General features: G+C 40.1%; 1 protein-coding gene across 2 annotated transcripts in view; it reads right to left on the bottom strand.

Moving 5' to 3' along the window:
• Window positions 1-21417, bottom strand: part of NR3C2 (nuclear receptor subfamily 3 group C member 2) — a 204197-nt gene that overhangs the window by 35099 nt on the left and 147681 nt on the right. For both annotated transcript variants that reach the window (XM_062602764.1, XM_062602763.1), the window contains one exon: window positions 18581-18697. In XM_062602764.1, the coding sequence (XP_062458748.1) occupies window positions 18581-18697 (117 nt within the window). The remainder of the gene's footprint in view (window positions 1-18580; window positions 18698-21417) is intronic.

The following is a 21417-nucleotide window of genomic DNA, read 5'->3' as shown; positions in this document are numbered from 1 at the left end:
CTTGCTGGGACAGTACCTTGAACTCAGAGGAGCTGGCTCATCCCAAGGTCCAAAAGAACAGCTTATTTGTTAGGGTAAACATGGGACATTGCTATAGAAAACAGTGATGTTACCACTCATAAACAAGATCCTGAAGATCTTACATATGGAGTCTCCTTGACTATCATCTTCAAAACCTAAACAGAACCCATTACTACTGCACCATATACAGCACTGAGCAGTAAATGCAAAATCAGAACATTGGTTTGGTGTTATTTCCATCACACGATGAAATAAGGACCTTCCTGGCTGATTTCAGCATCAGCGTCACTCAGGAGATTTACAGAGAAGTCCACAGATCTTTGTGTAACTTTCATCATTTTTCATTTAGAGATCCGGACACCATTTCATTAATTCATCTACAGCATGTACGTCTGCTTTCAACAACTTCTTAATTTCTCTATACCTGCAAATATCTGGACCAAGTGAGACAGGTTGAGTTTTTTGATAAAAGGATTAGATATGCAAATAAAAATGTGCCAATCCTAATAAAATTTAGTCTAAAATTCTGCTGTTCAATGATCTACATATACTTAAAAGAACTTCCTAATCACCTGAAGCATTAGCACAGATTATATAGGGAAACACAGGAATTGCTGTTACAAGAAAGAAGCAAGAGATGTTATCTGTCAGGAGAGGTTTCACTGCATCTGGTTCTCTCTTAAAAGACAGGGCAGATGAGAAGGCCCTTATAAAAGTCCCTTCCAGTCCCATTTCTTACTTTTCCATTATTAAACTCTTAAAAAAAGCTCATTCAAACAATGAAACACAACTGAAGGATTTCTCATCCTCTGTGCATCAAGTTACATGGATGCTGACATCCATTCTTCAGGATGCAACTTCTGTTCCTAGTACCCAAAAAGCCATTTTACAAAGTAGCAGCTGATCCGACATTTTGTTAAACGAGCTTTTTCCTCACTCTGCAAAATAAAATGGGGGGAGTTACAGGCAAAGCAGACAACTCTGATAAATTTAATCCTGAAAAGTAAGTGAAAATGCTGTTGTTCCCCATTTGGTGCAGTTGCACCTACATGATGACATCCTCATGAAATCACTGTAAGCATTAAATATAGTTCGCTCTTATCTTATAAAGGCAAAGCTGAAGTTACACATTTGCCAACAGAATAAATCCCAAAAGCAAAGCAAGGATAGCCAAGTTCAGCAGAATACCTGATGACGAGTTAACAGAGCTATTGGCCACTGAAAAGAGAGTTTAAAAATAAGCCTGAAGGAGTGGATAGAGATTAGTGTTTGCTGTTATTATTCACAAAGTTTTATCAGGCACTATTTTTTTCTGTTATCAAAACAGGACTAAAAATAAATAACTTTACATATCTTCCATGTTTGCAGAGGCAAAAAAAAAAAAAAAAAGCATTCTCACCATAAATGCATGAGAATAAGAAATGTATTGGTTCACCAACTCCATCAAGTATCCAGCAACACAGATAACTGATTATATATATATTAAGACATAATTCTGGATGTTCTATTCTCTAAGAGTTTTTCATTACAAGAAAAAAGAAGTAACATTCTTTCATGTATAATACTGGCATAAAAACGTGTTTTAGTTTAATTTTGTTCCATTATAATGCCTTTAAAATGAAGCTGAGAAAAACATTACTGCTTGACAGTCATGTTTACAGTGAAGAAAACTGTATTTTTCATTTGGCTTCATGCCAGTGCTGTAGCTCAACTGGTTTGGTAACTCCCACAGAAACCAACAACTACAGATTAAATACAAACTCTGAGCAGTACTTTCTCTGAGGAGATCTTTTGAAGCTGTTTTTCACATTTGCTCTCTAACTCCAATACCAGCTATAAAACCAACAAAGCAACCTCTGAAACACTGGGTAAAAGCCATGCTCATAAGGACTGCCATCTGAAAGGAAATCACAAGCTCATCACATAGACCAGGGATGGAGCATACATGGGGACATTTCCTGTGGCAAAGTTAAAATTTGAAGCCTATTTGGGGTTAGGTCAAGCCTTTCATTCAATGGCTGCACAGCCAGTGGCATATCTCTAATTGCAGGACTTCTTGCCCTCCAGTTCAGTGTTACTGCACTCAAGATATTATAATCCTTGGATTTTTAAATCACCTGAGACAGAGTAGAAGTCGAAGAAAAACAGTAGTGAAAAGACCCACTGCAGATATACTTCAGGTTAAGACTTGAAATATCTGACACTGTTTTTGCTAAGTATTTTAGAAGGTCTTGTACACTGCAACAGAAATAATGAAAAATAAGGACAAGCATCTGAAAAGTCACATGAAGTTGGACTTCAAAAAAGCATGTCCACCAGACCTCGTCTGTAGCTCTAACAATGAATTACAGTATTCACAGGAATAAAAAAGCTGCAAGTCTGAACACAGATAGCAGTCCCTGTTCCTCTGGAAGCAATAGGCAGAGTTTCACCTGGATTTAATATCAGCAAGCCTGTGTCCAACATGTTCAAAGAAAAAATCCTGCAAGTTCTGCAAAACCACACTTTGTTCCATGTGCCTGGAAGACCTTGACAAGAGCCACCTGCGAATACCAGCTTGCTTGTTACCACCCCCAATGCCAGTCCCACCTGCCTAGAAAAGGTCAACAGTATGGCTGCAGAGGCACTACGGAAGGCTGAGATGCCATATTAAAACCAGTTTAACAGTCTTGGGCGTTATTAAGACCGTAGGGCAAAACCGTATCTTCTCCCATTTACTAAAGCCTTACAATCTAGCAAAAAAGAAGAGACAATCATTTGTGAACAACTATTTCCAGGAAACTGGGGTGAATTCAGATTTGAAAGCTGGTTGCTTAGTACTGACCCTTCATCTGTAAGGACTCCTACCACAAGACCGAAACAGAGAGGTCTGTGCTTTCAGGATAAGAAGTTTCTGTGTCATCTGTAAAACAGTGAATAGGCTTCTGGTCATCTGCAACAGTGAATGCTACTCTAGGTCAAATAACAGGACATTAACGGGATGTGACCCTATTGTAAATTGTTTTCTGAATACAAATTAATGTGAACACCACCTACAAATTTATGTCATTCCTGATTTTTAAAGGTTACGTTTGAGGCTTTAGGGTAGTTACAAGACAGGTATGCTACTATACTCTCTTTTTTAAAATACCATAGTAAACATACACATGCTACACAAATTGGGCCTAGAGGGAAGCTAATCTGTAATCCTGTCCCCAGGGAATATGCACAAATTAAGTTACGGACTCCACAGGGCCACACATCTGATAACTGTTTTTCATAGGATCAAAATGAACAGTTTTCATCAACGTTACTGTTAAAAAAATGGGATCCCAAAATGCCAAAGAATAAAATGTTATCAACAGTAGATAAGGGAACCCATAAATATTATGATTTAACTCAGCAATTTTATAACAGAGTAATATCTTGTTTGCAGAGTTGTATCAGTGTTCAAATTTAGCAAATGAACAATCTAAAATGCTCTGCAAATTCATGCTGGCATACAGTGCTCCGATGTGAAATCTGAAATTTAGAAAATTATCTGTAGTTCTATGCAGAGCAAATTACATCACTTGCAGTGAAAATCCTCTGGAATCAGGGTTGAGTTTTTTTTTTTTTTTTTTTTAGAGTATTCAAAGTTTATTACCTTGCTGCCTATCAAAAACCAGTTATTATTTATATAGCTAAAGACATGACACAGATGACTAAGAGCTTTATTTATCACATGTGTAATGCTCTGCCACAGACAGGACCAAACTAATCCTGACCTGACAGATCTTTATTCTACCCATGTTGCAGGACATAGTTGAATCAGTAAGTGATACCATAAGTACATTATAAGGACATATACTACCTTTGTGTAAAGCAGGAAACATCAGTGGAAGGAAGGGGAAACCAAAATGGACACAGCACAGAACAACAAAAGCGATGGAGGTTTCAACACAGAGGTAAAGAAGAAGAGAAAGCAGAAATTTGAGTAAATACATGTAAAAGACAAAAGGGGGGTGTGTGTGGAAAAATCATGATATGCACTTCAAATAAGGTATAATTTGGCTTTCCCACACACCCCTCTTTTGCTGCCTGCCTCTCTTCAAAAGCAACCTGTAACACCTTGCCGCACCAGAATCACCAAAGGATCAAACTGCTAATTCTCCCCCTGATGCAGCCGTCCCAGCCTTTGGATAGACTGCCCTCCAAGCCCTCAACAAGTATACACATTTTGTCACTTGCTTACACTTTTGTATAGATAAATGCTCCACCAAAATGCCACTTTTTCCTCCCCTGAAGCTTTTCATCATGTTTGACTGGTGCCTTTGCCTCACTTTCTTCAGTGAGCTGACATCTGTTCTCATTAGCTATTTTACTGCTACCACAAATAGCGTTTCCCTTCCCCCAAATCTGTTGTATCTTGACATATATGAAAATTTTGAGCTATCTTGGTACAGACATTTTTTCACTTAAGTGTCTAGCACAATGAGTATGAGATTTTGCTGAGAAATTTCTAGATAATAATACAGACATTTCTGATATACATACATGCACACACATATGCACACAAACGCATGGAATAAAGTGAAAAGCGTTACGTAAATGAGATCTTACAGCATGATCCCATTCGCTCTACAAATAACATTCAGGCATGAACCCTTTATTCTTCAGGAAACAAAGAAGGGAACAACCAATACAGGCCCCTAAAGCGTCCATAAACCAATTACCCACTTTGGGAAGCAAACCACTGCCTTTCAGGTAGAATTGAGGTAGATGAAGAACCCCTAAATGCGACCCAAGTGCTGCCCTGAGTGTAACAGGAAGGGCCAAATATAAATCCAGAAGACACAGAAAAGTGGATGAGTCACTGGTTTGACTGGACAGACCAACGGGAGAAAGCAAATGAAAAGTGACTACTGAAGCAAGGGACAAGTTGTACCAGGACTTAAAAGGACAGCACAAGATTACTTTATCATCTAAGGCACACCACCAAAGGACTTTGTTCTTGCAAAGCAGTGGGTGATTTTTGCAGTGACATTTGGGATATGCTGAAGAGACCAAGCAGTTTGTCTAAATATACAAAAAGAAGACTTCAGCTAGTGAGGAAGACAATAAGGGTCCTGCCTTCACAGAGTTTAAAAATAAATTTTAAAACCTGTTTCTGATGGCTGTGACCCACAGGAGATAGTGACAGAAAACACTATCACTTGCTGGGAGCCTGAGGAATCAGTACAGTTTAATTAATAAAGCAACGAAAATTTCCTGATTTTTTTACCCTCCACCAGCAGAAGCAAGCTTTAACTGGAGAGTAAGATCAAAGCCAATGATCGAACTCAGCAGAATGAAATGGTAGGCATAACTGAAATAATGACATAGTTTGGCATTGCCAACATCATTCACAACTGCTTACTAATTAATAAGTAACACTTTAATCTGACAGGATTGGACAGCTTAAAGACAAGGAATAAACGTGTATGAAGTCTGATCTATGGGTATGTCACATTTTATTTGCCTTCAATCAGACCCTGCAAAGATCCAGGCACATCCATAAATTTTGTTCTCATTCTTGGTTCACATTCAGTACACCAAAAAGGGAGGTACAGCACAGATGAAAGAGCTTCTAATGCATATTTTAATCTACATAATTGTGCATATTTTCATTGTGTTCATTTAAACATATTCTGGTTCTTTATTCTAGTTGGATTTAAACTACTAATAAAACTGGACTGCAACTACATAAATATTTCCTGCTTGTTACTTTACTTACTTATATATAGAATTTCAGGGATGTTTGAGTTTTGCTTTGTTTGGAACAGATTCTAATATACAATGCAGTGCAATGCTGCTCCAGTACAGCACTGTAAAGCACAGAAGCAATATGTGTGAAGCAGTTTATCCTCTTGCTTTGAGCAGGATCAACTACACTTTGCCCAACCAAGTATGTTATTAATCTCCAATAAAGGGAATTCCGCAATATCCCCCATCTGTCTCCAACATCTAACCACTCAGTTTTCTCCCAGTATCTTCAATGTAGCATCATTTTTTCTGCAGTAAAGTTGATTTCTCTTCATCATTTCCCCAGCGGCTAGAAAGAATGACTTACCATTCCTGTCCCCTCTCTTACACCCCTTTTTGTATTGAAAGACTGGTATCATGGCCTTCTTAATATGTTTCTCTCTTTGACACTAAGATAAATTGAGTTTTATCAACCCTTGCTTATAGACTTATGTTTTCTTCTAGGCTTCTTCTTCTCCTTGTTCTTCCTTGGGTGGTGTCTGGTCTGTACACACCTTTATTCAGGCACACAATATGAAATTTCAGGAGGGAAGATTCAGTTCAGATGTTAAGGAAACCACTCTGACTAGGAGCGCTGAAACCCAGACACTATCATAGAATCAACCAGGTTGCAAAAGACCTTTAAGATCATCAGGTCTTACCATTACCCCAGGACAGCCAAGACCACCAGTAAATCATATCACTGAGGCCCTTACCTACATGGTTTCTGAACACTTCCAAGGATGGCGATTCCATCACTTCCCTGGGCAGCCTATTCCATGGCCTGACCACCCTTATGGTGAAGAATTTTTTCCTAATATCCAGTCTAACCCCTCCCGGTGCAGACTGAGGCTGTTACCTCTTGTCCTATCACAATCATCAGGCCCAAACTTGACAGCTCTACAAGAGTAGAATAATGCCTTAGTATCAAAAGAGACTTGCCTATTTTTGCAACAATTTTATGTTGCTGACTTTACCATAAAACCATCATGCAACCATGCTCCTTTCTCTACTGCAGTCTCTAAACATCTGCTCTTGGGTATTTCATTCTTGCCCACCTCAGCTTGCACTTCTCAACATGCCCCTCTGCACCTTACTGAAAATGCCATCCTCTTGCATTCAGACACTAGAACTGAATATGCTTTTGAACTGTCATTCTGGCCACAGGGGAGAATTTGCAAATGTGTGGATTTATGTATTTACTCTCTCCTTTGTATGGAAGTAATCAGTAAAATTGCAGACCCAGAACTGACCCTCAACAGGACCCTACTTCAGATGCCCTTACAGTGTGGCAGTAAACCACTCATCACAGCTACTTTTGGAGAATGATATTTCAAGTAATTACGCACCCACTTAGTGAGAAATCCTGTCCTATTTTAACAAGAATTCCTCATTTCCTTCTGACTATACTTATGGCTAGAGATACTGAGTGGTGAAATACATACACCTACAGGGAGGTGGCACCTAATGGCAGCACTTGCCCACATCTCATGGAACAGGCATGGTTCGTGTGCAATGTGCTGGCTTTTGCACACAGAATTCAGGACTGTGGATCCACGGCCACAGAGATCTGCTCAAAGGGATGGCCTCTATAGGATGGTAAAAAGAAGCCACCTTGCAAAGCCAGCACAGAAGCCATCAGAGTTGCCTCAGAAAAACTAAGGTGAAAGCCCAGCTCAAATCTGGTGCATTTTGAGGTCTGACTCAATGATGAAGCTCCAGCTACCTACTGGTCTGATGAGTGGCACAGTGATGACCACAGCAGTGAAAAATGGAAGGCACTGGGGAGGGCTTGGGTAAGAGACAGAGGAAATTAATCCCTTTTTTAGCCATGCCAAGCTTCGGGTACACATTCATGAAGAAGGACAAAAGTGACAAAAGAAAGCTGAGTTCCAAAGTGCATTTTGCAGGAATATTTAGGTTGTCAGGGAAAATGTCTAACACATTTGCTTGTTTCTCAGCAATTCTCAAAGTGATAATTAATTGAAAAATAACAGTTTCATAGGGGTACTCCTCCCTGTGTGGGAACAACTTTTACCAAATGCCAATTAGTGGTTTCCTGTTAAAATCAAATCAAGCTGTTTTTGATAAAGGTTTTTAATGAGAAATGGCAAAAGTATGAAAATTTTCCCCACATATATTTCACATAAAATCCCAAACTGACATAATCTCACAACTAACATTTCTGGTATATAAAATTCCCTCATGTACTACTTCATTAATTTCAAAAGAAATGTATTTACTAAATATTTAAATCATCCAATAAACAAAGCCTTATAAAAAGCTCACAAAAGAAAATTATAATGTTGATGAAAGCCAATCTTAATCAGTCCTTTTCAGATGCTCCCAAAACTCATATTTTACTGATTATTTATTCATTCTTCAAATTTGTGGCAAATTCAATGATCTTCTAGCTAAGCCTTGTCTACTAAATTCATCAGTAGATCTAACTATTCATCAAATAGATTCAAAGGCTAGCAGTAAAATATCAACAATGAATGCAAAGATTAGGTCACTTACAACTCCAGTATGTGTCACCTGCAGCAATGAAGCATGAGCAGCTTGAACTGCTTGCATTGGTAGTAATTTGGTTAAAAACAAAGTTAGGGAAACTTTGGAGAACAGATTTAAAAATCTTCCACTGTACCAGACTGAATGCTCTTGGCTATGATCACTGGTCTCTGCCTTGTGTCAAGTGACAACCTTCCTTCCAAAACACCCATTCTCGTCCAACCTTCTGCAGGCAATCCTCGTCCAAGTCTTCTCTCTTGCTTTTATCTGGGTTGATACCCAGTGCTAAGGCTGTTCCATGATTTTTGTGCCCTTCATCCTGATCACAACATTAAACCATTTTGACTGCCCTGTCTTGTAGACATTTACTGTTCATATTTACATTGGAGGCACAGGTACTCAACAAGCTTCTCAGAGGGTTTCAAAAGCATCGATAAGCAAACTCTGCTGCAGCACCTCTCATCCTGTATCTTGAGTGCTCATGCTTCCACATCATGCTAGAGTGTGCCATGCTTTAAATGCCTCATTTTTCTTATTGCACTACCATTAATAGAACTCAGCTTGGTTAAGCATTGCACTTCCCTCTGTGGTCTTTCTGGTTATGTCGTAAGGCACCACATGCCCTCTTCTCTTTTTCCCCAGGTAACAGAAATTTGAAGTACTTTGTCTCCTCATTTGTTCAATTTCCATACCCCCAGGTTTATCAGCTCTACGAACTCAGATTTCTCTCAACTGACCTTATTTCTAATACATTCAATGCTGTTGCTCTGACCCTCATCACCTAGAAATCATCTACCCCACTTCCAGGAACAGCAATACTATCTGTGCAACACAAGCTGGCTGTTTATCTTCTGTAGTCATCTGAGCCATATTTTTCACCATCCAGTTCATGATTAGTAAAAAAAAAAAAAAAAAAAAGACACTATGATAATCTCCTGCTTTAATAAATCACCCTGACCGTAAGTGAAACACCCTGTATGTGATATTAGTCACCTTTCCAGGGAAAATGCAACTCTGCACTATTACCCATACGTATGATCTGAACCATCAGAGTATCTCTTTGCAACTGACAGAGTGGCACACTTCTAAATTCTCCTGAGGTTGAAATAGTTGTGTATGAAATGCCAGTAAATGACTAAATTGACACATGCCTCTCTAAGAGGATGTCTGAATGACGTGTCTGAATGTGCTTGGTCTCTGTGCAGACAGACCCAGAAGCCACACACAGGTTTCCTCAGCTCTTTCCTTCCAGTATGACAACTGCAAGGTTTTGATGGCAGGACTACTGTCCCTCATCAGTATCTTCTCCACTCCCTACTGACAAATCCCCTTTCTGTCCATTCAGGGTGGACCGGTCTTATGGTCTTGACATTCCACAGTTTTCCTTCCTTCTCTTGCACCTTCTGCAGGGAAGATGATTTCCACCACTAAAATGTTACAGAACTGGGGGATGCAGGAAAACTGTTGGCAGAGAACTACAAAAGCACACAAATCACCAGCACCAATTTGCAGGAAGATGTGTGGTACTGGGTGGCTCAGGGATGCTCCAACAGTACCTTCAGCTTGCCTTCCCCTTTGTTAAACATCACCTTCTTGCCTGTTGTGTATTGCTGAGACTTAAATGTACTCAAGTTTTTCCTTCATAACCTGCTGGTACTTTCTACTAACATCAAACTCTCAAAGTCTGCTTTTTGACCCAGGTATCCTTGTCACTTCTCACACCTATTTTAGCAAAAAACCAGATCCTAAAAATGGAAAGTCATGCACTTGGGAATTGACGGGGAAAAAAAAAGAAAGCAACCAGGAAACAAGAGTCAAACCAAAATACAAGTTACTAAGGTAATTCTGAAGCAAAGCGCATATGAGAATATAACAGGAAAGAACAACAGACTCACGTGCTAAGGCACAATCTGTGATTGAATAAATTTTCCTTGTGACATTACTGGAGTAAACCACAGCTCTAGAGTCAATTTAAAACCTGTGAAGTGGCAAAGTAGCAGACAATCAAAAAAGCAACACAATGTCAGAAAAAAAGAGCACATGACTTGCATAGTCTTTGCACCATTGCTTCTTCAAAACATACTGTCACACAGAGGACAGACAGAGTAGCTCATTCAATGAAGATCAGTGATGTCAAAATCTAAGAAGCTTTTTTGCATGTGGAAAGAGTATTTTCACATTTTTTTGATTTGCACACAAATCATCTAGCTTAACTCCATTTACACAATATTAACCATAGCCCAGAAGAGGCCTGGGACAGTTGTACGATCCATCCTTTTGCTCAGAGCCAACTGTACCCCTGTCATTTCTGACAAACGGACAAATGTTTGCCTTATCTTTAAGACACCCAACGACAGACTCCGCTTCTTCCCCAGACCATCTATTCCAGTGCTCTCCTGGCCTTACAGTAACAGATATGTTTCCATTTCCTCACTTGCCTATTCCTTGCTGCTCATTACTTCTGTTCTGCTTTCACAGACATGGAAAGCAGATCATCTCCTTTCCTCTTTACAAACGCTTGTTGCTAAAACAACATTTGTTGCCCCTCTCTTCACCTTTCCCTGCAGTCTTTTCTATGGACTAAACAATGCCAAGTAATTCAATCTGTCCCCACTAGTCAAGTTTTAAATACTCCTGATTACTCTCATTGCTACACTCCAGGCTCTTCAAATTGGTCCATGGCACACTTGCAGGCAACTAATGAGGGATTTAACAAAAAACTTAATCAGCACAGTGAGACCACCATACTTTGGCCAAATTTGTGTCAGGTATGGCAAGTTAAACCTTCATGCTCTGAAGCAATGGCTTGGTGAAAGCTCGAAGGACAAGTTCCTCCTGCTCCTACAGCTTCTCGCAGTGATGAGGAAGTGAGTAATGGAAACACACCACCACCAACCACAGGGAGAGGTTTTGGAAGGACTCCTGTGATAACCAGCAGCTCTGGAGAGAGGAACAGGAGACAAAGGCATGCTCTCTTAACTGGGACTACACTTTCGCTGTGGGGAAGAGCAAAAATGATATGGACTTAGAGGACTGTGGAAGGAAGCATGATAATTTGGTGACAGAGGAAAACACAGAACACCACCAAGAGTTGCATGTAGCAGTTTTGGAAACACTGGACTGCTCCAGAATGACAAGAAAAAAAGCAATGAACCCAGGTATTATGGGCTTGCTTGCTTTATGCATATGAACGAGCAACAAAGACAAATGGCAATTCATGTCAGGATCCTCAGGAAAATAGGCTACTAAATTTAAGAGCCCTACAAGACAGAGAATTGGTTGGGGGGGGGGGAATCACGCTTGGTCTTGGGGAGTCAAGGAACCAGAAACTTCATTTACCTTGGAAGCATCCTGGAGGTGAAAGCTGGCACGTTGCCAACAGACAGGAAAGCTTAAAAGCTCACAGGGGATCCCTACAAGCCAACCAGTGAATGCCTGGCAGAAGGTATTCAAGCAAGAGCTACTGCTGTGCTTCAGTCCTATTGCCTAACAATAGCACAACAGTGGAAGATTTTTTTCTGCACCTCTTCTGGGAAGACCTAAGTCTTTCTGTCAGAAAGCTGTGATCAACCCTCTCCATTCTGTGTTTTGAACCAAAGCAAGACACCATGTACAGAATACGAACCACTCAGGAAAGACCAACCTCTAAGCCTGCACAGCGAGTGCTGCATACTGCTGAAATCAGACGAAACCCCATAGAGCCTGCATGCACAGTGCCACCGCATGACACGAGGCAGGCTGGGACACGTACTGCCAGCAGGAGCCCAGAAGAGCTGCAGCTCCTTTGCGAGGCTGGCAACCAAGGGTGTTATGCCACAAATGGTATGATGGAGAGTCCAGCAGATACAACAGGGAAGTTTGGAGTTCAGCAGACTTGTGCCAAAAGCCTGAAAGGCTGTTCCTGGAGGAAAGACAAATGCTGCTGGCAGCTGGGCACTCATCAGAAGGCAGAGCTGAAACCAGCAGAACTTGAAAAAACAAAGGAGGACTGAGAACATGAACCTGATTAGGAGTTTGATCAAGGATTGCTGGATGAAAGCCGTGTGCTTTTGGACTACTGCAGTGCGTCTTCTTGAGCTGCCTTCACATATGAAATAAAACCATCAGCAAAATGCCAAGTGCAAGGGCACACTTTCAAAACTCTTTGTTTTAATCGATGCCTAAGAGATTACCCTGACGTTAGCAGCCCTCCTATCAAAATCCTGCGTTTTTAAGTCATCATTCAAACATAGTTTCTTAATAGTTGTGGCAAGTGACTGTTCTGACAGTTGCAAAGATGTCCTCTTCTGAAGAACCACCAACATGGGCTCCAGGCAGCAACATGGATTTCCCTGCTGATTCCGTTACATGAGTACACCCGTAAGACAATTTAGGAGAGCTAACAAAATCACAGCACAAGACAGCATGGTTGCAGGCTATGCCTTAAGGTTATATTACTCACTTGGGCTCAATACACTGTACATGCAAATAAAAGTAGGTAAATCACTGCTTCACTTCCCTGCTAAGAGCACAGATTTTAACACAATCTCGGAACTCGATGGATTTCTAACAAGAATGTTTTCTGAAACTGTCACATCTAGAAAAACATGAATGTTCTCTGAAACAGTACTTATGCTAACCTAGACATTGGTGGGTATCACAACTAAGCTGTCCAGCTAAAGTGTGAGAAAAACTGACAACGTGAGGTTTTGCTTCATCAAACCCACAATTAACTTTCATCTCTCGCTGTATATTGGTAAAAATCTCTTGAACAAACTGACACACACCCATCTGAATGTTTCTAGTTAAAAAAATTGACTAGATTCCCTCAGAAGAAAATGCTACATAATAAATGCAAATAAAAATGCAGTTAAAGTTAATGGGCATTTCAAAATACTTCACAGTTAAAAGTTAAATGAGAAATAAAAGTTAACTATACATGTACCCCAAACCGCTTCAGTTTCTTACACACAGGGTTTTATTTCTTTTATGAAACCTTGCTTAGGAGAAATTTTAAAAGAAAGCCAAAAAGATACATTTTTTCTTTATTTAAGCTGTTCCTAGTTCTCAGGTTTCTAGCACTCATGGGTTTTTTCCCCTGTTCTTTTTCTCCCTATTGCTCTCTTTTTCTCAAAAAGATTTGAAAATGATAACATAAAACGCATAAGCTGCAGTAACTGAAAATAAGACCACAGTTTTAAATCCCTACTAGTATGAGTTATTAAACAGAAAATGGAAAGAAAGGTGGGCAGAAAGGTGAAGTTTTGTATCTTATTATTGATTCTCTCCTTTAATCTATTTTTCATATTATTGAAATAATTTAATGTATAAAAAATAAGGATATCTGCAAGTGAAGACTACAAATCTCAGGCAGCACCGTGTGCATGAAGTGTCTTACATATGTAAATGTATGCAGACCCAAGACTCAAATTTCACAGGCAGTCTCTGCAGACAGAGTGATGAACTATGCAATTTGCAAGGTGAAATCTCTTCTGTTTCCCCTCGATATCCAAAGGATACTTCAACAAGCTGCTTCTCACTGTTGTGGGAGACCAGTACTGGTATTCTCAGCAGTGTTTTACGTGGGAGCTGAGGCAGGAAAGGAATGCAGTCCTACATGGTACTGACCCTCTCAGCACATTTTTGTACCGTAAGCACATATGGCACATCACATGGCTCAAGTGGGATCCTCTCTGATCACACAGAAGAGGAAGGGATCCCTCACCCCTGACAGTGTTCAAGGCCAGGCTTGACAGGGCTTGGAGCAACCTGGTCTGGTGGAAGATAAGCTTAAGATCCCTTCCAACCCAAACCATTATGTGGTTCTTATGATTCTGTGCCTGCTCACTAGGTCACATCAGAGGGGCAAGGACTAACCTGCCAAGAAAAGGAGTTGGTGGGCAGAGATCTCATCAGGGTACAGCACATAAAACACAAAATACAGCAGGAATAAAACCAGGAGCTCTGGCCTGCCCTGGTTGCAGCGCAGCATCCCAGGCACTGCTGCAAGACACCAGCTACATTGCTGAATGGCACAAAAGAAACCATGCTGAACACCAGGGTGGGACTGTGGCATCTCACTTCCCTTCCCTTCCCCCAGTGCTGCAGCAGGGACAGACACGACTAAGGAACAGCAGCATGAGGTGGGAGTCAAATGAAAATGTCTCGTGCAGAAGTGAGAGACTCGACAAATCTGATCACAGCGTATGTTGGAAGAAACCTCACAATTCATGAAGTCATTCTGGTCCATAATTAACTGAAAATTAATTACAGAATCTTGAAAAGAGCATAAACCAAAAATGGGCCAGCATACCTTCAGAGTGCAGTTGCTCACTCTGAATCTCTTCCAATAATTAAGTCTAGCATATGTCACCGGAGTTAAAAAAAAAAACCACCAACACGGCAACAAACAAACTATGATATCCGAAAAAGTTTTGGAATCCTACTTGCCAAAGGGATATGTCTGTCTGTAGTGCATACAGAGACTTTATAGAAATGAGGAGGATGAATTAACATGATATTTGATAACTTCAGCTTTGCAGAAATTACAGGTTGCAGATGCTTCTTAGAAAATCAAAACAAAAATTGAGAAAAAAAACATAATTAGGTAAATTATTTGCTGCCTTGATGAATAATTTTCTAAAGATTATTAGAGGATCTAAGAGCTTGGAAAATGCTCCAATTTTTCAGCAAACAAAACAAGGAGGTAAACAATAAAACTGCCAAATTAATTTGGTTGAGCATTCATGAAAAGATGTATTTTGTATCGCTGAACTACACATATTTATAAAAGGTGCTTAAAGCATAGCATGCTGCCACACATCAAAATATTAATTTATTTTTTTTGTTTGTTTTTTTTAGGAAAACAACTGTCATCATGCCGGGAAGCAGGAGATATGCCATCAAAACGACCTGTGACACTTTCACACAGCAAACAAAAGAAAGAACATATTGACAAAGAATCTAATCAAAAGGGAAAAAAAAAAACAAAAACCCCAACCAACAACAAAAACCAAAGAAAAGAGTTCAGTGGATTAATCGGAGATCGTGCAAAAATGTGCTGCAGGAAATAGGGAAACTCTCTTTCTGATTTCCAGTTTGCCACTACACAGGTTAATCTCTTCAATAACAACAAGAGGACAATCACAAACTTTCAAATTAACAATTTGCTTTATAACCCCCCATGGCAGTAAGCAGGAGGAGCAGGTCGGCAGCCTGAGGTCCCTATCTGAAGACAGGGAAAGCTGCAAAAGAAAAGTCAAGGTCCTTGTTCCCCAAGGCAACATTTCTCCTACATCAACTTGGGATTTTATTTATTTATTTAGTTTTTAATAAGAGGATAAAACATTATAATTATGTACAAGTGGAAGAGAAGTGCCCACGGCTTCAGGAACCTGCACGCAATTCAGGCCTGAGCTATTCTTGTGACCCTTTTGCATATCATCTTACTCTGCTTCTCAGGAGCCAAACACATTGGCATCTCTGATACAGTCTGGGTTTTGTGTTTACCTCCGCTTTCATTTGGAGGGTGAGAGCTCAACTTAGATCTGGTGCACAAAGAGCACAGCACTGTGCAGTGTGACTCAGCTGCAGAAAGGGCTGTGCTGCAAACAGGACTTGAACTACACTGCTTATAAATTCATTTTCCTCCAGCTCCACACCGATCACACTGCCTAGCACAACACTTGCACATTTTGCCCATAAGTTCAAATTATAAACAGTTAAAAGTCTATTTTTATTAGCGCATATTCTTTGCAAAACTTGGCTGACCAAATGAAGCTATAAGCTCCAATGCATCTTCATAATAATATGAACATACTCAGTCTCTTTGAGCTAATTATGAAAAAATGTTATACTAAACCTTGGAAATTTGTTTGAAGAGAAAATTACTGGTTTCAAATACTCATTAATCTTTCTTCTTCCCATTTCCACCTCCTTTTTTGTGATTATCTCCGTCCTATCAGAACTCCCCTGCAACAGCACACAGAATTTCCCAAAATTAAGCCTGAGATGCTGTGCTGCTCCTCTGGAGATGCCCGATGCAAAACTCAGGCCAGGCTGGGTGGGGTTTTGAGCAACCTGGTCCAGTGGGAGGTATTTCTGCCCACAGCAGAGGTCCTTTCCAACCCAAACCAGTCTATGATTCCATGATTCTCAGAGCCGGGTAAGAAGAAACGCCTAAGCAGCAAATGGCCTTTCTACCAACATTTTTTGCCAGACCTGGACAGGGTCAAAGGCTGAAAGGTGGGTTAACATAATTTACCAAGCCTCAGAGCCCTCTACACAGTAACTCTGTTTCCAAGGAGCACGCGCTTTACCTCTCTCAGGCAGCTGTCCTCTCTGCCTCCAACCTAGCTGCTGCCTCCTGGACCATGCAGAGGGTACTACATTGCATTAACATCCAGACAGCGCCATATCCACACTCTCTCACTCACTGCTGTGATGGAAAGACCTTTCTATGTAATTTTAGTTCATTTATGTGTCATAAATGGGTCAAATCAGGAATGAGAATTTCACTTCAGTTCCCCTACATGAAGAAAACCACCAAAACAGATAAACAGCAAAGCTCAACCACACGCCAGCTGTACACTGTGGAGGCAGACTTGGCCTTCTAGGTCATTAAATGCAGATCGCTAATTACAATTTCCAGCAGACTACCAAGCTCCAACATAGGGGAAGATTTTCAATGCATTCCTCATTTAAAGATTTCCAGCCAATGTGTCTGAATGAGAAAAAAACAACCCCTCTCAAGGAAAGTTTACCCCTCCCTTGTTTTTCATTGCAGACGACACTGTGTGAACACATCCTTTCAAACACACTAGGAAATCGCAGTGATGAACTCATGACATTGTAAAGTGTCACACGTTGCTGTTTCAAAAGGTTATCAAGTCAGATTGCAGCCCTGTATTCTGATGCAGTGCTAAGCACACATGCCATCTAGAAGGGCACAGCAACGGAGGATGCCCTGCACCAGCTGCTGGAGGGCTGCAGCAAGATTTCCAATACCCCGGGGATCTGGGTTTCCTGCTCCACATGCATTTTCGGCATCTTTTTTTTTGGAAAGAATGAGCTAGTACCACGGAGCTCCCACTTCATCAAACAAAGGTGCTGTTCTGCTTTCCTTGCTGGTATCAATAGCACAGATCAAAATCAAGGGAAAACTGTCAGCACCCAGCATGCCACAGTCTGGCCCCATTTTCTTTTGGGAAGCAGAAACAAGGGGCCTAGAAGGCAACTTGAAGGGAAAAGAGTTGAAAGAGGTGTTAACAGGGCTAACATCCCCAAAAAAGTAAGAAGTTCTTTGCTTGAGTATTTCTGCCAGGAGACAAGACAGAAAAAGACATCTGGGAGTTAGAAAAAGGTACCAGGCAGAAGGCAGGAACTAGGATTTTGCATATAACCTATGAAAGACACGCAGCTAAATCTGTCTATAGAACTAAACTAAGCTACTAGCAGAGAATAGGTCCAGGAGGATAAAAAGCGAATTGGGAAATGATTTGGAGGGATTAATGTGACCATGCTATAATTTTCTGGAACAGTGAAAACACTCTATAAGGGAAGGGCCACTCTGTGCATCAGGGAAAGGACCTGCAGAAGTATCCAAAGCCCCGTTCACAGACAACACAATAAACCTAAAAGTAGTGGGGAAAAAAGTGATTTGTAATACAATTTACTCAGGTGGTAACTTGAAACAAGACGCCCACTGAAGCACAGCCAGAATTGTGCAGACATTGCAATTGAAGAATTGAAAGAACAGAAAAAAACCCTATTGTAAGTTTTGCTATCATACTCTTTTCAAAATACTGTTGACAGTTATTAAGGAAAGGTTTTGTCTTTTTGTTGGTAGCATACGCACAGTGGAGTAATATTATCTAAACCACATATCCATACAGTTGCAGAAATAATCCAATATAAATGTTGAACAAGCAACAAAAAAAGTGGAGAGGTTCACTACACGCTGATTTGCTTTCATGATGGTGTAAAATCTTTCCCTGCATTTAAGAGAATGCTTGTCATAAAAAGCGATACTTGTAACCACAATACAAACATGTGATACTTGAAACCATAATACTTTTATCTATATGAAATTCCACTAAAATTACCATCATCATAAAACACTCACTTTTCTTTTTTCTGAGCTGTAAAATACGTGTCTCCAAAACTTGATTTAGAATGACAATAGAGCTTATTAGCTATTAAGCACTTCAGGATAATTCCATGTTAAACTTTTGAGATTATGCAGCTGCCAGAACTATAAAAAGGCTGCACATTTCCTATGTTTTTGCCTAATCAAATTAGGAGACCAAACTATTAATATTCTGCTTACCTCCTAAATTCATTCCAGCTTGCAGACATTTCTGTAATCGACAGGCTGGGCAGTTCTTCCTTCGGATCTTATCAATTATGCAGTCATTCCTTCCCGCACACAGGTAATTGTGCTGTCCTGAATGAACCAAAACCAAAACACATTATTAGAGGATTTATTTACATAATTCCCATTTGTTCTTCTCTATTGTTTTTCAGTAATTTTGAGCTTCTTATCAATGCAGACATTCCCAATCCCATTCTTTAGCCTTCCCAGTAATCTTGGGGACTTGTCATGGGCCTTACTATGAGCATCTCTTCTGTGTAATTTAGGAAAGAGTTTTGATGTGTCATTTATGAGAGAGATCTCATTACTTTTTTTCTAGGCAAGACTGGGATTTTTCTTCTTGCAAAAAAACAAACTATTTGTTTGAGCTTTCTCAAATCTTACGCATGCTGTATGACAAAGCAGGCTGACAAGTCTTAGTTCTGGGGCCATTCTCGTGCTAAAGAATTTAATAAGCTAAAGGAGAAAGACAAAGCAGAGGTTAACTTTCCCAATACGCTCCATTCCCTTCAACCAGTTCACTAGGTGTCTGATTTCTGAGTTTACTGGTTACTTTCTATATAGCATAAGGTTTCTGAAGGGTTTATCAAAACAGGCATAAATCACAACCGTATTATCTTAGTCCTGTAAAGCCCCACAAAAGCACTTCTGAGGAGACAGCAGGTATTTAACGCACAACATTTAGTAGAAGGGAAATACATGGCAACCAGAGAAATAGGCTGGCATTTAACAACTCAGAGACTCAAAAGACGTTTTGCTCTGTGGGAGGAACATAGGTACAGCAAACAGATGCAGCGTATCAGATGAGGGGACCACCACATGGACTTTTCAAAGTCAGGTGCTTGAATTTGAGGTAGAAGAATAAAAGCAACCATGAAGGGCTGGTGCAGCATGAAAGAAGATTATTTTAGCTGCCTCTTTCCAGAGGTGGCACACAGGGATCTGGGGCAGCCAGAACAAATGGTTTGCAGTAGATGCAATCAAAAGCAATGCAGAGGGTTTCTAGAAGAAGGGTGAAATGAGAGGACACAGAAATACAGCAAACTCTAAATCAAGCTGCAGGATTTGCCAGCATGCAAAGTTCAAAAAACAATTCTGTGTAAAATACAACAGCATACTGCAGACTTACATATCAGGTGCTGTAAGAACTACTGAGCCTCAGGGACAGGCATTTTAGATATAAGGTAAGAAACTATTTACTAAACACCAGTTTGTAACAAAGATGTCTGAAACGCAAGGTAGAGGAAAAACAGCAATTCTCATTGCAAATGCAGTAACATCAGCCAGCACCTAAGCAGAGAGACTCCTAAGCATGTCACGAAGGGAGCAGGCAAGATGTGCTGAAACACAAGAGCTGCACCAATAATGTTAAAATTGATGCCTATGACCAAAGAAAGGACCAGCTGTAGGTGCGGAGGGGAAGCTCAGGCATGGCTCAGAAGCAGAACTGCACTTGAAATACACAGGAGGCCGATGCACGCAGGGAGCGAGAGCAAACATGCAGCCTCCATAAGGGGACGGAGCTGCTGAAGGACAAGAGGTATAACATATGTTTGCCAAAATATTTTCCACAACAAACACGTCTTCTCAGGAAAGGACAAAGAATATTCATTCAGCACAGAAGACCTGGCTTTTGTTTTGAGGTCTTTCAGGAATTTGCCTTCAAACTTCAGATCAGTAATTTTCTATCTCTGCATCTGACTTCCGTTCACCCTCACCCAATGTTACCTATTTAGACAGTGAACTGAAGTTTACGCTGTTTCTTGCATGTCTTCACTGAGTGTCTCGTACAAAGAGAATCTATCTTACTTGAGTGAGAGAAGTGTTACTGTAGTACCACAAAGGTATTATCATTCAGGTAATGATTTAGATGTTTAAACAAGCAGACAGGCGAATAAGGGTTTTTATTAAGAGACCTTACCTAGCACTGTGACACAGATGCAAAACAACAAAACCTACACAAAATAATTCATGAATATGAGCTCATGAAGATACGCCAGGTACAAAATCAAACTGTACAATACAGTGATGGCACCAGTATCTATCAGCTGGTCTTTTAGTATGCCTGCTAAACAAGAAAAAGATTAAATTTTCAGCTAATCACCAAATGATTTGCTAACACACATTTAGTTTATGATGTGATCAATACAAAAACCAGATACTCAAGAGAAAAGTCAACTTGATTCCTATTTATAATTTTACTCCGTACTGAACTGAGCACATCTAAAGAAATTTCACGCAGACAGCATGATAGTAAAATCAGAGTAGAAAACAAAAGTGTTTAATGATATATGGTATATATATATATATATATATATATATATATATATATATATAAAGATGGTTTACATATCCTTAAAATACTAGTCTAGCATTTTTTGTGGGGAGAGGGGAAAAATGATTATTTTTCTGCTAGGAATGCTAGTACAACTGCTCAGTGCTCATACAATGTCCTTTGTGCATCACAGAGTACCGCAATACCATTTTTAGGCTGCCACAGGCGGGTGCAGGCTATTAATATGACAAGTCAGCTCTAATGCTGCAAAATGAACCCCATTGCAGAATTACCCTGAAGGCAGTTTGCTCTTCGAAACTGTACACCTGTTAAGTCAACATTTTTCACTACTGGTTTCAAAAGCTAAAGGGTTTAATAAAAAGAGGTTAACATTTACGTACTCCAGGATAATTGCTGGGGTCACATTCTTAAGAATTGTGCAAACGTTTTTGTTTCAATCACTGTCGTACTGTGACTTCATAAGAAATGTTCCCACAATAGCAGAATACTTCCCTAA

The sequence above is a fragment of the Pezoporus occidentalis genome, unplaced genomic scaffold (assembly GCF_034315485.1).
Source record: "Pezoporus occidentalis ecotype Australia unplaced genomic scaffold, CSIRO_AGI_Poc_V1 ctg79, whole genome shotgun sequence".
In the NCBI taxonomy this organism is placed as follows: Eukaryota; Metazoa; Chordata; class Aves; order Psittaciformes; family Psittacidae; genus Pezoporus; species Pezoporus occidentalis.
Note: the sequence above shows the minus strand (reverse complement) of the source record. Positions and strands in the feature narration are given on the sequence as shown.